General features: G+C 37.5%; 1 protein-coding gene across 1 annotated transcript; it reads left to right on the forward strand.

Annotated features, from left to right (window-relative positions):
• Positions 1–13,575: 13,575 nt before the first annotated feature.
• Positions 13,576–17,477, forward strand: Spink14 (serine peptidase inhibitor Kazal type 14 (putative)). Its single transcript, XM_051200749.1, has 4 exons — positions 13,576–13,645; positions 14,471–14,514; positions 16,444–16,580; positions 17,432–17,477. Exons 1-4 carry the CDS (start codon positions 13,576–13,578, stop codon positions 17,475–17,477), a joined length of 297 nt encoding a protein of 98 aa, XP_051056706.1.
• Positions 17,478–17,904: the final 427 nt, after the last annotated feature.

Consider the following 17,904-nt stretch of genomic DNA (forward strand, 5'->3'; position numbering starts at 1 on the left):
CATCTAAGTACAAAGTGATTTTAGTAATTTTGGAAAGTTCAATTTGATAGAATAGCCTTGGACCACACTTCCCTGTAATCTATCCTGTGTAGGTAACTTGATAAAAACTGTTTCATGTGGAACTTACCTGAAGATTATACATGAATGTATTTCTTTAAGTAATGAAGGATTGTGCCAGAGGCATGCCCTAATTTGACAATTTAGAAAGTCATTAAATTCTGTTGCACAATATCCTTATCTATGAGATGCCATTAATGACATCATTTATTATCATGAGAGAACATGCAATCAATAGCAAAGTTAAGTCATGTCTGTTCTGTGCCCACATCAACATTTGGTGCATAGTAGATGTGCAGATAATAACCATCACAGCATATAGAATGTGAACATCATTTAATATTGTTAGCTCTTGGCATGAATTAATTCATTGCATTTTGGCACAGATCATATCCCTGTAATTTCAATGACTTCTAGCATCTAACCTGTCCATCTTCTTTTCCAGGAGAAATGATGCAATGATTGGTGAAAGTCACAAGGAAAAAGCTATGCCTCAATTCTGAACTGCCTACCTTTACCATCTATGTATATAAAGAATTCTTCATTCGTCTTTTTACTATAGAAAACAACACAGAGCTGTTGGTATTGGACTTGCTGGTCTTCAGTCTTTCCATCTCTTTCCTTCAGTGATCTGAGGATGTGGAGAACTCTACATCCAGTCTGTACTCTGGAAATCTGATCACAATGCTGTCTGCCCAACTGCCTGTTTAATAAAAGTAGAAACTCAGCAGAACATCCATTGGGGGATTTGTTTCTCACTGCTAGATAATGGAAATTTAAAAAAAAAATACAGAAGCTGGATACATGGTGTCTTTTATCTTATACTGGTAGACAAGTTGCTGTCATCTTTGGGATTAAGTCCCTAGAATGAAAGGAGGGGCAATGTGGGCTCTCAGGCAGCCATACCTATGTGAAGCTACCTGTCACCATATCGGATACTTTACCCAGTATCTGTATTTCTATAAATGCCATACCTCAATTATGTAAGTTCTATAACTGACACAATCTGACACAATTGATTAATTTCTAATAACTTACCTCTTGATAATTTTTTATTTTTGAGATTATACCATGACTTTCTACATACATTCTGAGAAAGACTAAGGATATGAATCCACAATATATGTAAATCTCTAGAGTGGCAATCTCTAACAGAAATGTTGCAGAAGCCATATACATAACTTAAATTTTTTAGTAGATAACAGAGTAACTAGATAAATTGATTCAACAATGTACTTTATCTAACCCAATATATCACTTATTAATTGAACTAATATACATGTTTTATTTAATTAATCTTTGATATTGATGTGTATTTTCCACTATTCACACCTCTATTTTGGACCAGTCATGTTCCAGGTGTTCAGTGGCTACATGTATCTGGAGGTGGCTACAGTGTACAATGATGTGTACCTTGCAACAACAGACATGGGACATTTGAGGAGGACCAAACATATTAGATAGGGGTAGCATGAAACAGCTTGTGACTCCAGAATCTCTTCTGAAACTATGCTACTCTCAGAATGTAGTTGCTGGAGTTCTGGGGTAGCAGTAGGTACCAGATTGACTCCAAGATTCTAGGCTGAGGCAACAAAACTCCAGAAAGTACACAGAGACTCTTGCATGTCTCTAGCCAAACTCAGCTTTAGGAAAAAATGTTCAGAGTGTGACTGACTGCATAGACCTAAGAAGTTTAATTTTGTATTTTCTCTCTGCTCTTTTGTTTTTATAAATAAACCTCTACTAAGCCAAATATATTGGGATTTTATGATTGTTGTCCTTTGTAACTGAATGACAATTAATCTCCATGCTGTATTTTCCTCTGTCATCGAGAAAGAATGATCACTAGCCATTTGTTAAACATTGTCAGGACTGTGTTCCTGATAATTTTGGTATGAACAAGATATATTCAAAGATTCTGTGATGTGTCTTCTTCTTGCTCAGATGTAGGAGATCTGTAAAGTCTATTTTTATGAGCTTTTGAGAAATAGATGTTTGTCATGTCGTTGTTTAATAATTTGTTGATGTCTACTCAAAAAATTACATTCCATTTGATCTTATTTAATATAATATGTATGAAAATTCCTTGATTTATCCAACCCTTTATAATCATCATGAAACTTTGTTTCGTGCCCATTAAGAATATTGTATGAAACTGCTTTTGCCATGTAAGCAATATGTGAGACATGAATGAGTTTAGAATTTAAACCTAAATCTTAACTACCAAGTTAACTCATTATCTAGAAAAATAATTCAGAAGGCCAAAAGAAAGGAAACAAAGACAGAAATCCAAAACACTGTTTCCTCACTTTATTATTAAAATAAATAAAAGATAGATAGATAGACAGACAGACAGATAGATGACAGATCAATGGATAGATAATTAATAGATAATAGGTAGATAGATGATAGATAGATGATAGAATAGATAGATATCCTGTGTAGAAAGTGAGTCAAATTTGGACTGTAAGACTTTAGCATCCCTGGTATAGATAGAAGATGCTGCAGTGGACAAGAAAATCTCCTTTATTCTCTGTTTATAGGTTGTGTTCTCTCTGCTATCTTCCATTCCATTTAATACCAAGTAGACCTGTGTAGTAGGAAACAATAAAATACAATATTTATGAATACTTAATATTTGCTTGAAACTGAGAAAAGCAATTGTAAAGAACTGAATGTTTATCCAATGCTGGTGACAAATATCATGAACTCTGCCAATTTTGCTCAGAATCCACAGGTTAAGGCACCTGACCATGCACTTATGGCTTCTAAAAACATCAGAAAGTAAATTCCTCTTTTTGAGCTATGTAACAATGGTATTTTGTTATGTTCTTTCTATAGTGTTACCATCTCACTTGGCCTTTAACTAAACTCATATCTTACCCAGATATATTACTAATGTTTCCTCAGATGCCTCAAACTTTCCAAAAACAAACAAATCAGGAAATTCCTTTGCTTTCCAGATTTTATCTGAATAAGGCGTGGTGGTAAATAACTCTTCAAGTATGACCTGTAATCAGAACAAAATAGTCAGTTGTAGATAAGCATCAAGTATCATGGTAAAGCTTTCAAGCGGCTTCCAAGATGAGCTTCAAATCCTCCTGGCATGCACAGCATCTACTTGCTCCAACTCCTTCCATTTCTAGGGACATAATTTCCTTCAACTTGTTCCTAAATGCCTTCTTGTCCTAAAAAGCAGTTTTCATAGTGCTGGAGAACTGAGTCCCCCATGCTTACATGCTGTTCCACTGGACAACTGTCCCAGCTATGATGATCATTAGACACCTTACCCCCACCTTCCTTTTCCTCTCCCATCTGGCAAAATTCAATATTTCCCAATTCTGAATTGATATCTCCTACATTTTTACTATGGATGTTTTTTTCATGTATGAAACTAAGTGTTTATTTCCTTTATAAGATCCCAATAATATACCAGCCCTCGGTCTCCAGTTCCAGGGTCTGCAGTTGAAGGGACACGGGTCATAGGCTTATTGAAGGGAACTTTGTGGGGCTTCACACCTTCAAATGGGGCCTCACATAGAAGCATAAGGTAAATATTCTAGAATATTGGAGAATTAATGAATTTTCCACTTCTGGGGCTGATTTGGGGGAGGGGCTCAATCAATGATGACTGACTGACTCTGTCATCATTAGGCCCAGTCTAGTCATCCAACAGGAAGAAATTAAAATGAAATCCAAGCAATAAGAAATGCACCAAAGTTTGGCACTGGATACTTCAAGTGCTTGCGTTTTTTTCCACATTGCCTATACAATGTGGGATTTTAGTTATTTTCTAAAAGTATCTATTTTAGCAAATTACAAATTTTAAAACTGATATCTTACTCAATATAACCTTAAAGTGCTGTTTCATTTTAAGTTCTAGAGGACAGCATTTCAAATGTGCCTGTTTTAAATTAGCTGTTCCTATTGGATCATATATTTTTAATTTTTATTACTTAAAACAATTTTTGAGGATCTTGAGACAGGGTTTTTCCTGTATTGATTTGGAGCTTGTCCCGGAACTAGCTCTGTAGACCAAGCTGCCCTGGAACTCACAGAGATCCGTCTGCCTCTTCCTCCTGGGTACTGGGATTAAAGGTGTGCACCACCAATGGTCAGCTATTTAAAACAATTTAAATATTTTTTAAAGAAGTATTTAATTAGGGTTTCAGAGGGCTACAGTCTATGATGCTAGAGCAAAGGCTGGTGGTAGGAACAGCTGGAGCTCACAACTGATTTCCTGGTCAGTCACCCGAAGTTCTTCTGTAATCTTCCATCTTCAGCCTATAGGCCATAGTGTGCCTGGCAGACTCCTCAGCAAAGCAGGAAACTTTGAACTGTCTACCTGAATTGGTAGTTTGTCAGTCACTTTTCTCCGAGTCCTGCACACTGTCTGACAGACTCTTCCATGAAGCAGGAACCCTGTATCAATGTTCATCTTGTATCAGCAGTCACTTTTCTGTGGGTCCTGCATGTCCAGTATATACAGCATAAAGTCAAACAGTCCAGACAAGAGAAGTATCTTGCCCAAATGGCTAGTCTTGTCATATTTGGAGTAAACTCCATAACACATTTCTTCAATGTCCATGTTCCTTCTGTTGCATGAAAACCTAACCAACTTAACTGTCATTTTTGACTCTCATAGGTAATTGTCTATAATCTGTACTAAATTATACATTATATTTCTAAATGAGCTATATAAACACAATACCTAAACAAGAGGATACAAAATTGAACTTCAATTTGTATCAATAAATGAAAACCTATTCTGAAACAAAGTATACGTTTCTATACCATAATCCCCTTTTTACCTTTAAAAAGAGATTGGTTGTGATTATTAGCCATTTATAACCAAGCCCATTTAAATGAAAACAAATATTTATAAACAGTATTTGGGAATTTGGGTGTCATTCTTTCCAAACTGCTTCCTGCTGATAGGTGGTGCTGTCATAGGGATCCTAAGAAGATGCAGAAATCCTGGCTGTAGTGGTCTGTAAGGCTGCCTTATTCCAGCTGTTTTGAATGTTGGATCACCTGGGATGCTGTTTCAGGGGTTCTGGCTTGATCAAACCATGTTAGTCTGGAAGGAATCCAAAGCTTTTTATTTTCTATGGAAACAAAAATAGAAATCCTTTTACCTAGTAACCTGTCCTTAGACTTAAATTTTGGAGTCAAAGCGTTATTAAAATATATAAATTGGATTAATCCAGCAGCATTTGTTTTAACAGTTGTTGCTATTTCCTCAGCAAACAATACAAAGATAACAGAACAGCATATAGTATCCAGACTCTTTTTGTGCTTTCCATCTTGAAGCGGCTTTTTTAATTACTCTGTTTCTTTTATTTTTATTTTTTCATTTTTTGAGACAGGGTTTTTCTGTGTAACTTTTGCCTATCCTGGAATTAACCAGGTTTGCTTTGAAATCACAGAGATTGTTTGCATCTGCCTCCTGAATGCTGGAATTAAAGGTGTGTGCCACTACACCCAGCTACTCTCTTTTTATTGTTCTTTTTTAAACTATTTCTCTCCCAAGCCTATGTATATTTGTAAACACATTGTAAACCTTTAAAATTTTTTCTTAATCTGAATCTGTCTTTACACTGTAAATCTTTACCTTTTTTGTGGCCATGAGTCTTTTATCTGCTAAACAACATCGCTAAAATGAAAGCCACAGCTTTATTAGCGGTGATCTATCAAAGACGGTGGCAGGTACCTTTACCACCAGAACTGAGAGCTGTGCTCACTGCCTTGGTCTACACTGCCATCCAGCAGCATGTTGCCAGCTTGGAGATGTGGTTACTGCCATTGCCAGCTCTCATATACACCATTAAGTTGTTAGCAGATTTCTTTAAAAAGCCTTACAGTTTTTTGCCTCTATGCTGAGTCAGGAAACCTCCTTTAAAGGAACCTCACAAATCTCTGCTTGTCTCTATCAAAACAGCCCAACCAAGAAAAATGCTGTTACCAAGAAGCCTTGTCTGTCTCTGTTCTTGTTTCTAAAACCCTTTCTTACGCTTTTGTTAAGTTTTAAGTGGAAGTTCTTAGTAGCCACATTGAAGGCACCATTTTGTTATGAGCATGTTTTCCGGCTGTCCTGGTGCCAGTGCTGCGCCAGCCCCAAATAACACACAAAGACACTGGATTAGATATAATTCTGTTGGCCTGTTACTAGCATTTCTTATTAGCTAGCTCTGTCTTAACTATTAACCCATTTCTATTAATCTAAGTATTTTCCTGTGGTCTTATCTTAACCAGAGAGAGGATCTGAAGTTTTACCCTGTTGGTCCTACATCTTGAATCCACAATTTTTAAATTTAAATAAAATTTTATTATATTCTTCCCCTCACCCTAAGTCCTTCCAGATCCCTGCCACCTCCCTACACACACCCAACGTTTAGTTATTTCTTTAAACACACACAATCCAAATACAACACCCTCCAAACCAAGAAAAAAAAAAACAACAACAAAAACATCCAAACAGAAAAAAATAAAAGCCTGAAGTAAATGCATACACAAAAAACAAAAACAAACAAACAAAACCTGTGTGGAGTTCTTTATATATGGGTCAACTACTCCTGAACATGAGGTCTGTCCTGGAGCAGTTTATAAACTCAGTGTCATTCCAGTAGAGAAAACTGATTTCCCCTCTCCCAGCAGGTATAAATGACAAGTGTGCCATTTTAACACAGTATCAAACAGCAGCAACACTGACATTCATTAAAAGTGATGATTTAAAACTAGTGACTAAGTTTTCTTGTCTTTTTCCCTTCTTCTTTTCATATATCAGAAAGAGTTGTCAACTTTGTACTAGTAGATATATACAAACAAGTAAAGGATATAAATAAAGGTCAAAGCAGTAGTTTGGCAACAGTTTGAACTTCAATGTTAGACATCAGCCCTGCTTAGCATTCTTTAACAATATGTTTCTAGAATATTAGATAGCCAAGTGTGAAAGAATGAACTTGAACACTTACACACTGTGGTTCTTTGAAGGAGAATGCCTCCTGTAGGCTCATGTCTAAATGCTTCCTTTCCAGTTGATGGAACTGCTTGGAAAGGATTACTGAAAAAGGCGTGGTCACAGGAGGCAAGCTTTGTGGTTTCAATGACAGAGTGTAAGGAAAGAATTGGAGGGGAGAGAATAGAGTGGATTTGATCTAAACACATGTACATTTTTGAATGTGAAATGAAATATTTAACAAAAAGAATAAGGTCTCAGGATATGAAAGTTCATGTGCTAATATAATTGCAGAAATTAAAGACTGATGAGGTCTCATTGATGTCATCACCATCTGATGGGAGATGCAATTATGTATATATGTTTCTCATACTGGTTAATAATAAAGCACTGTTGGCCAATAGGAAAGGAAGATAGGAGGGACTAGGAGACAAGGAGGAAATAGGAAATAGTAAGGAGGAGTCAAGATGGAGAGTCTGAAGAAAGCAGTATGCCGCCGGCTCCCCGGTAAGAGAAATACATAGATCAGCAGAAATGGGTTAATAATTAAGATAGAGCTAGCCGATAAGAAACTAGTAACTGGCCAACAGGATAATATCAAATACAGAGTCTCTGTGTATTATTTGGGGCTGGCGGCATGGCGGCGGGACAAGACCAGCGGCAGCGGGCAGAAAAACAGTACACGTTACAAATGGCGCCCACGTGGCTAATAAGAACTTCCACTTAAAATTTAGCAAAAGGTTAAAAAAGGGTTTTAGAAACAAAAGAACAGAGACAAGCAAGGTTTCTTGGTAACAGCATTTTTCTCGGTTGTACTCTGCTTTGCTAGAGACAAGCAGATATTCGCGCGGCTCCTTTAAGGGAAGATTCCTGACTCAGCTTAAGCGGCAAAAAACCGCACAGCTTTTAAATAACTCTGCTAACAATTTATTGGTGTGTATGAGAGATGGCAATGGCAGTGACCACATCTCCAAGCCGGCAGCATGCTTTCTGGGTGGCAGCGCAGACCAAGGTGGTGAGCACAGCTTTCCATGCTGGCGGTAAAAGTACCCACCACCATCTTTGGTAAACCGCGGCGGACACAGCTATGACTTTCATTTTAGCAATGTTTTTGTTTACCAGATAAAAGACTTGTGGCCAGACAAAGATAAATATTTACAGTAAAGACAGATTCATATTAAGAAAAACCTCTAAAGGTTTACACTGTGTTTTAAAATATACGTAGACATGGAAAAAAAATTGTTTTAAAGAGACAAAGAAGAACTGGGTGTTGTAGCACACGCCTTTAATCCCAGCACTCAGGAGACAGAGGCAAGCAGATCTCTGTGATTTGCAAAGTAAACCTGTTATGCAGAGTAAATTCCAGGACAGATAAGAGTTACACAGTGAAACCCTATGTCAAAAAAATAAAAAAATAAAAGTAAAATAAACAGAGTAATAAAGGCAGGTAAAGATGAAAAGCTCAGAGAGAATCTGGTTACTGTATGCTATTGTGTTGTCTCTACATTGTTTGACTGCTGAGAAAATAACAACTGATAAAGGAAATGCTGCTGGATTAATTCAATTTATATATTTTAAAAATGCTTTGACTCAAAAATTTAAGTCTAAGGACAAGTTACTTGGGAAAAGCATTTCTATTTTTGTTTCCACAGAAAATAAAAAGCTGTGGATTCCTTCCAGACTAATGTGGTTTGATCAAGCCAGGGCCCCTGAAACAGTTGCTGATGATCCAACATTCAAAACAGCTTGGACAAAGCAGCCTTGCAGACTACAGCCAAGATTTCTACAACTTCTTAGGATCCCCATGACAGCGCCCCCTATCAGCAGGAAGTAGTTTGGAAAGAACGACGCCCAAATTCCCAAATATTGTTTATAAATGTTTGTTTTCATTTAAATGGACTTGGTTATAAATGCTTAATGATCACAACCAATATTCTTTTTAAAGGTAAAAAGGGAATTATGGTATAGATATGGATACTTTGTATTGGAATGGATTTTCATTTATTGATAGAATTTAATGTCAATTTTGTGATATGTATATTTCTCCTATTGTTTAGGTATGGTGTTTATTGAGCTCAGTTAGAAATGTAATGTACAATGTAGTACCGATTATAGATAATTACCTATGATAGTCAAAGCTTAGAGATTAGTTAGGTTTTTCAAAATACACAGAGATGTATTTGAGATAGATAGGCATTCTTCAAACCTTTCAAATACCTACAGAATATGGCATTTAAAATGGTTTAGGGTTTTTCTTGACAGTGAGATATAATTGCTCCTGGCAACGCCACCTGGGTCAAAAAGGAAGATGGACATGGAAGAAACGCGTTATGGAGTTTGCTTCCAGTATGGCAAGACTAGCCATTTGGACAAGATACAGCTCTTGTCTGGACTGTTTGAGTTTATGCTGTATATACTGGACATGCAGGACCCACAGAAAAGTGACTGCTGATTCAAGATGGACATTGCTACAGAGTTCCTGCTTCATGGAAGAGTCTGCGAAACAGTATGCAGGACACAGAGAAAAGTGACTGACAAACTGCGAATACAAGAAGACAGTTTAAAGTTTCCTGCATTGCTGAAGAGTCTGCCAGACACACTATGGCCTATGGGCTGAAGATGGAAGATTACAAAAGAACTTTGGGTGACCAGGCAGTGAGTTGTTTCTGTCATTTCTAGAGTTTATATACTATCCTTCTGTGGTCTTTGATGGAGTTGAAGACAAATAGTTATGGTTATAGTTTTCCTTAGTTAGGTTTAAAGATAAGATACATATAGGACTTTAGATTCACAAATATAGGATAGATGATAGAATAGTTTATTTTAGTCTTGCTAATGTTAATGGACTAAATATTGTTAGCTGTGATTCTTATTTGATAACTGATGTGTTATATATTTTGCTATGTTAAGGTTAAAACACTTCTTTTTATTTAAACAGAAAAGAGGAGATGATGGGAGATGCAATTATGTATATATGTTTCTCATACTGGTTAATAATAAAGCACTGTTGGCCAATAGGAAAGGAAGATAGGAGGGACTAGGAGACAAGGAGGAAATAGGAAATAGTAAGGAGGAGTCAAGATGGAGAGTCTGAAGAAAGCAGTATGCCGCCGGCTCCCCGTAAGAGAAATACATAGATCAGCAGAAATGGGTTAATAATTAAGGCAGAGCTAGCCGATAAGAAACAAGTAACAGGGCCAACAGCATTGTATCAAATACAGAGTCTCTGTGTGTTATTTGGGGCTGGCGCAGCAGCAGGACTAGACCTGGCGGCGGGAGAAAACCCATACTTGTTACAACCATCCTCTTTGTAAATGAAAATAATCCAATATCCAGGAAGAAGTGATTACAAAAAGGAAAAGTAAAGTTTGCTAAATCTCAATAATGGGAAGAAGTCAAAGATAACAAGAAAGCTGATGGCTATACCCATAAAAAACTTGGCCTGAGGCCACACATTCTGCAGAAGTATGGATTTAAGCAATACCTTTTCAAACTGAGTAACCATTGTTGGGCTGCATCACGAATGGATAGCGTCCAAAATATACAGCACTATTCTCTTAATGTCTTACTAGCCGACCTCACTTACTGCAATTGTTCTGCACAATTTTTCTGCCTCTTTAAACTTAAGAACTCTCTGAAAGGTGACAAGGGATGTAATTTGCATATGAGTTGAGGTTCCATGACCATGGGATTACAGAGCTTTGAACACATCGCCTGAACCCCAGTGTAATTGGATTAAGATTAAGCAAACATCAGATTTTGCATCATATTATTTTCAAACCCATGGATTAATTAGCTCTTCACATTTTCACACACACATCAAAAGTCTTAAAGATATATATATATATATATATATATATATATATATATATATATATGAGGAGAAATGAAACAGTGCAATCATGTGTCTTTCAACTAATCTTGACAAATTCATGGCCTAAGACTTCATCAGTAAAGATAAACAGATTTCTTCTGTGAGTAAAGTATTGCATCATTTAGGAGCAATTGTACAACAAGTTAACTTATGGAAATATATTGAGGTTAAAAAAGTCTTAGCAGAAAAGAAATGTGTCATTGAACATGAATATGTCCAGCCAATGCCTAAATAGAGCCTTTACCCCTATGTCCCAACATATTTATAATAGGAAGGTATTCTATATGCTATCAAAAGAGAAACATTAACACCAAGCCACCCACAAACTCTTTAATTTAAAAAATGAAATTTTACCTGCAAAGTAGGCTAAGGCAATAGTGTCACAAAGCTTATGAGAGAAACCAAACAATAACTGATTTGACTTAAGGCCCACAAGATGGAACCCTTACCCAACATTGCTTGGGTGACCAATAACCTGGGTAAAATCAAATAATACTGGTCTGAAAAATGAAAAAAAAAATGTATTGATAACATGACTCCTAATTGTGGGGGCCCTGCAAACTCTACTGCCTGAAGAGAAACAAATCATAGCCTGGCTGGTTCAAACCTTAATAACAATTACAATCCAGAATCATCATATTAGCAAAAATTGAAAAATGTTAATACAAATGTCATTTACATATGTTATGGGCTATTGTCTAAAGCATATAGCTGCAATCTTTTAATGACTATTTGAAAGTAAGAAAATGTAACAGTTTAGTTTTCATTGAGAAAAAAGCAAAAATCGATGTATACTGAAAAGCATGATTGAATATTGGCATAAATGGTGTATTGTGTGTCATTATCTGTATTTCAGTGTCATTTTGCTTTTTTAAAATATATCTCCCAAATTCTCTAAGTGGATATGTGTTGCCTTCATAGAAGAAAACCTAAAGTTCCTTAGAGAAACAGGAAGAAGCAGAAACTCAGGCAGCCAAAGAAGACCCACCATGATAACACCGTCGCGATCAACAATGCAAAGGCCCAGGTTGCCTAAGGGACAATGCTGAACCCACTGCAGATGGCATCTGTGGAGCTCATGCATCACTGCAATCATTGGAAATCTCTGCAATCTCTGCTCTAGCCTTCTCTACCTTAAGTCCTTAAGGTAAGTGTTTTTTTGTTTTGTTTTGTTTTGGTTTGGCTTGGTTTGGTTTTTTTTTTTTTTTTTTTTTTTTTTTTTTTGGCTTTGTTTTGTTTTGTTTTGGTGTTTTTTGGGTTTTGTTGTTTTGTTGTTGTTGTTTTGTGTGTGCGTGCGCATGCGCGCGTGTGTGCGTGCTTGCGTGCGTGTGTGTGTGTGTGTGTGTGTGTGTGTGTGTGTGTGTGTGTGTGTGTGTGTGTGTGTTTCATTCTGCCTGAGAAGTCTTAACTGTTGGGGGACGAACACTGTGTTTGACTATGCTCTTTCCAACTGTAGTGTGCATGTTCACCCAGTATACTCTGGCTGCCCTATCCAGAGATCAGTTCTCACACACACCCCCCAATTCATTTCCAACATCCCCTGCTGAGATCTGACCTTGACCTAACTAGAATCATGATAGACCTACCAGGGCCTGCTCAGCCCAGCACAACATGCCTCAAGGCTATTTCCTGCACACTGTCCTCTGGGGAGGCCCCAACACTTGAGCTTTAAAGAAGAGGTCCCAGCCAAAAGGGAGCTCATTAACTTAGTCTCCTCCTTCTGAGGTGGGTCAGTTGTGGCATGGGGCATGGAGGGATAGAAGTGAAATTGATGTGATTTGAACTGACTGCTTTTACTGTTGCTTTCCTGTTCCTAAAGAATTAGAGAAGATGGTAGAATAAGATAGTGATGTGCTTAGCAAGACCATGGTAACCAAGGTTGTCTCAACCACAGGCAAGATAGGAATCCTGGGTATTCTACCAAAACTGTCCAATGGTCATAAAGAGTGCTATTCTCTAGAGACAGTATTATGTCTTGGATAATAGAGCTGGAGTTGTCCTGATATGGCCATATGATGGATTTTTGTTTATTTTGTTTATGATTTTTGTTAGTTTGGGGGTCTTTAGTTTGTTTATTTGCTTGCTTTGCTTTGCTTCTAAGTATCCCAGAATACCCCCAAAGAGTTTAATATTCAGTCAGAAGATTTTCAACACAGCCAAATCTGCCTGTTGTGTCACTAATATTATCTTGATTCAAAAAGCCCATCTATACTTTATGAAAAAATATTGACTTCCTTCCCCTTATTTATCCATTAATGACCAGAAATCTCTAGTGGCAACATTTTGGTTTGTCACCTTTTCAAAAAATTAAAGATAGATGGAATTTGGAGTAAGGAGTTTCATTTTCAAGAGATGTAAAATGTCTTTACACTAACTGGTACAATTGTGTACACACAGCATAGGAGCTTCTGATACCCTTCTGTTTCCTGAGCATTCACAGGTCTGTAGCTGAGCTCAATAACTGTAATCTTTCGACCTTGTAGATGATTAGTCAAGGTTTAACTTTGCCCATATATTTATTCTTGAAGTAGGGTGGCATAGGCTTTTAAAGTGGAGTGTGTAGTAGGTTAGTCTTTCAACAGTTGTTTTAGCTTTCTGATGCTGTCTCCTGGGGTAACTGTATCAAAAGGTGGTATCCTGAGACAGCATCTCAGAACAACATTCCAAGGCTATCCCAGAAGGAAAAATGGTCAAATGTTTCCAGGTGCTATGGTTACTTCTGTTCTTCATCATGCTACATTTGGTGCTCCTGTCTGGTGAGTAATCTGGCTTTTCCATCAGGAATACAAAATTCTTATGGGTGTCAACATTGTAATCTAAAAGAAAATGCTTTGAATTAAAAATGTTTTAGTAAAAAATGGATACAACTATAGGTACAAGCACCTACACACATGCTTGTTTATACATATATGCTTAGAGACAGTGTGATCTGAGCCAGAGAGTTAAAGTTTGGCTTTCTTGTCCATGATCATATGAAGGCTGGGGGCCTAGTGCACAGAGAAATGCATGCATTGATATTCCAAAGTAGTTAGTACAAGTGGCCTCAGTGTGTCTCCATCCAGAACTTAACCCCAAAAACATTTGAAAATGCCCTACAGTGATCTCCAGTGGCTCAGATTCTCTGTGATCTCTCTAGAGAAGAGATCATGCTGGAAATCACAAGAACAGAGTTTTGTTTTCCACATGTCTACCATGAATTACTGAGTGTTAACTTAACAATGTGTTGTTTCCCTCCCTATAAAATGCAGGGTTCCAACCATAAGATCATAAACTCCTAAGGCTGCCCTTATCTTCTCACCTGCTTACTGTACCTGAGGCTCTGAATCCTCTCCAGCTTGGCTAGTTGATACTCTGGAATGGTAACCACCCTAAGTGGTGATGCAATGATCCCTCTGTTGATTATTTATAGGAGCAGGAGTGTCAGCCCATATTTTTAAAAGAGATGAATAAATAAATGAAATAGTGTTTTCAATTACTTCACCATTACCTAGTAAGGAATTAGAGGGTTTTTTCTTCAGCCAGTAAATTAGGCTATGATTTATCAGAAATTAAATTCTGTAATATATTTATGTGTTCTCTAGTTCCAGGTGCTAGAGTTTGGTGGCCGCCACATGGAATTATTAAGGTAATTGCCTACTAGGTTTTCCAGGGCTCAGATTTGAATCCAAGTTTTAAAAACAAACTTTTTAAAAGAAATTGTGTATGAATGCTTTGCCTGTTTCTATGTGCCTCATGTCCACAGGAGCCAGAAATGGACACTGAATCTTCTGGAACTGGAGTTACCAGTGTTATAAGCTTTTATGAGGGCACTGGGAATGGAACCCTGGTCCTCTGCAATAACATCAAGTGAGCCAATGCTTTTAAACACTGAGTCATCTTTCCAGGCTCTGAACCAAATATTTTAGTTTTTTATTTTATTCATCTATTACTTGAGGATTTCATATAGATCTGCTGTGTCTTTATATTGTCTACTCCTGTCTCCTCTCTAACTTCCCATTCCCCTACTAACTCCTATATTTTCAATTTTCCTCTTCAAAACACACTAACTCAAACAACTGATGCCCATGTGTATATATATGTGCGTGACTCATAGGCTGCCCCTGCTCCAGGGAATCTGATTTAAAAACAAACAAACAAAACCAACTGTTATTTCAAAATCATCAACAATAAAATGTATGAAATTCTTCAAGGTCTATTCATATAAGTGTTATAGGCTTAAGTTGGTTAGCGTCTACAATAGAGTGATCTAAACTGGGAACCAAGCCAAATGTACATACATACATACATACATACATACATACACACACACACACACACACACACACACACACACACACACACACGAATGAATGCATGCACACACATACAAGTAACACAATTAAAGAAAGGACCCAGAGCCTGAATTGGGGGTTCAGATTTCAAGCTGAAGGTCAGACAAGCAAAGTAGCAGGCCACTAGCTCTCACCTTTAGCTCAGGCTAAAAGAACTGATCCATGCACAAGCGCTTCACCAAATCTCAAACTGCTGCCTCTCCTCAGTGTGGCTGGAGAATGAATGCCTCTGTTTTATATACTTCACTAGTGCTGGGATTAAAGGAGTGAGCTCCGTTACTCTTTCAGACTGATTCAATCTTTTGTACTCAGTGTGATCTTGAACTCAAAAAAAAAAAAAAAAAATCTGTCTACCTCTTAATCCTGAATCCTAGGATTAAAGGTGTGTGCCACCACTTCCTAGCATCTAGCTGCTGGGATTAAGGGTGTGTGCCTGGCTTCTATGCTTTAATAAATCATAAATAATATATCATTACATACATACACACACATACACACATACACACACACACACACACACACACACGAGAATATCCCAAGGTATATGGATATTCTAAATGATGACAGTTTCTAGTTGCCAGCTGTGAGGAGTCCTAAAGACCCATGGACTTGAGCGTGCATGAAGACCCTGTTGTGGGGGAGTTGTACCTCTGTAGAGAGAAGGGACAGAGCACATTCTCCTATGTAGAAAATATGGAAAGTGGCAATCTATTGGATTCCAAAAGCAGGAGTATGTAAATAAATCTCTCAGCAAAGGCTCAAATTATGTCTACAGCTTATTATTGAGTAAAACAGAAGGATAGGATGCTTTGGGGGGGTCTTTTTAGCTATCTTGCCCAGCTTTGTATGTATTGTGGGCCAACACACATTTGATTAGTGAAATAAAGGATAAATTACATGTGATTTCTCTTGTGGTTGTATAAATTTGCTACATAACATTCTTTTGCTTTAGAAGTGCTTGTGGATTAAGCTTTGTTTCCTTCATGAATTTAGATGTTTTCTTTACCCTAACTTCCCAGATCTCTAGGAGTTCCTGACTAAAATACATGACACTTAAAAGAGTGGAGATAGATTCTAATGCCATTATTGCTTTATGCGGATCATCTTGGAGAGCCTTGTGACACTGGAACACGGTTCCAACTTGCTTGGATGCCCCTAATACAGACCACAAGTGACTTGTTTGAGCATGGTTCTAATTATATTTTTCTGCTGCTCAATTTCAGATCAAGTGTCCTTATAAGAAAGTAAATTTGAGCTGGTTCAATAAAACAGTGGATCCTTGCCCTGGATTAAAGCAACCCATCTGTGGCACCAATTTTGTAACCTATGATAATCCCTGCATCTTATGTCTTGAGAGCTTGTGAGTATTCTGAGGGGTGTGGATGGGGGGGTGGGGGAAAAGAACTAAGACTAATCTTGTTGATTGTGAATTCTGTTCACTCTGTCCCCAACCAAGCCCAGTGGCCATGAAGCCAGTCGTTCTCTCTCATTTGCAGCCCCACCTTAGAAGAGCCATAGTAACAGAAAGTATACTTGCATATAAGACTCATTAGTTGGAACAGTGCCCGTAGGGTGCTTTCTCCAAGTCTTGATATTCCCATAATTCATGGATTCCCTGAAGAATTTCGAAAACACCTCCAATCCTTACCACTTTGATTTTTAGAAAAAAACTTACTTTTATCTTCTGTAGGATATTTTCTGCCACTTCTGGGACTAAAACTTTTAACTATACTAGCATAAAAGCAGACTTTTGTCCATTGCTTGGGATTGATTCCTCAGGTCTTTGGATTTACGTGACAGGAAATCAGTCAATAGACATCCAGACCACAATTCCACCATGATTTTAGCTTTGATCTGTGTGTGACAGTATATTTTACAAGCAGACCACTCCTTGTGGTGTCAGATTGGAGCCCTTATTCTAGCAATCCTTCCATAATTTTGTGTGAGGAGTAAAGAAGAGACTACACAAACCACGAGTCATCCTAATTATTAATTCAGCTACAGGGTGAATGTGGCAGGGGAATAGTTGATGGCACTTACACTGCAGACATCACAAATTCAGGCCCAATCAGATGGATTATTTCTGAAGAGATTTTAGGTAACTTCAGTGACAAAAGCCTTGGCCTTTGCTCTAAGCAGTTCCCTTTATAGTCTGTATCTTAATTTCCCAAAGAAAATATGTCTTAATGAAATACTTATGTCCCTATTTAGGAAATCTCATGGGAAAATTAGATTTTACCGTGATGGAAAGTGCTAGGTGAGTGAACTTGGTGTGCAAAAAGATATCTTCCACTCATGTCCAGCATAACCACTTCCTTCTTATGTTTATCCCCTCCCCTTTTGCCTTTCCTTGCATAGATTCTTGGTGGGAAAAGGCCTCTTGGAAACTGATGGCTACAGGGTCCTTCTGTTTTACTGTTATATAAACTCTTCTGGCCTGGAGATATAGCTCACTTGTAAGTCATCATCTCACAAGTTGGAGAAGCCCAGGGTCAATCTTGATCACTACAAATAAACAAGCAAACTTTCCTTAACATCTTGATGTGTGTCTTGGCTTTGTGTCTCATATCTTAATAGTGAAGCTGACTGAACATTTGTCAAAAGACAAACAATGTGTTTTATTGGCTCTCTAACATTTTCAACCTTCTATGGCTTCCCAAGATCAAACTCTTCTATCTTTCATT

This window comes from Phodopus roborovskii, unplaced genomic scaffold, assembly GCF_943737965.1.
Source record: "Phodopus roborovskii unplaced genomic scaffold, PHOROB, whole genome shotgun sequence".
In the NCBI taxonomy this organism is placed as follows: Eukaryota; Metazoa; Chordata; class Mammalia; order Rodentia; family Cricetidae; genus Phodopus; species Phodopus roborovskii.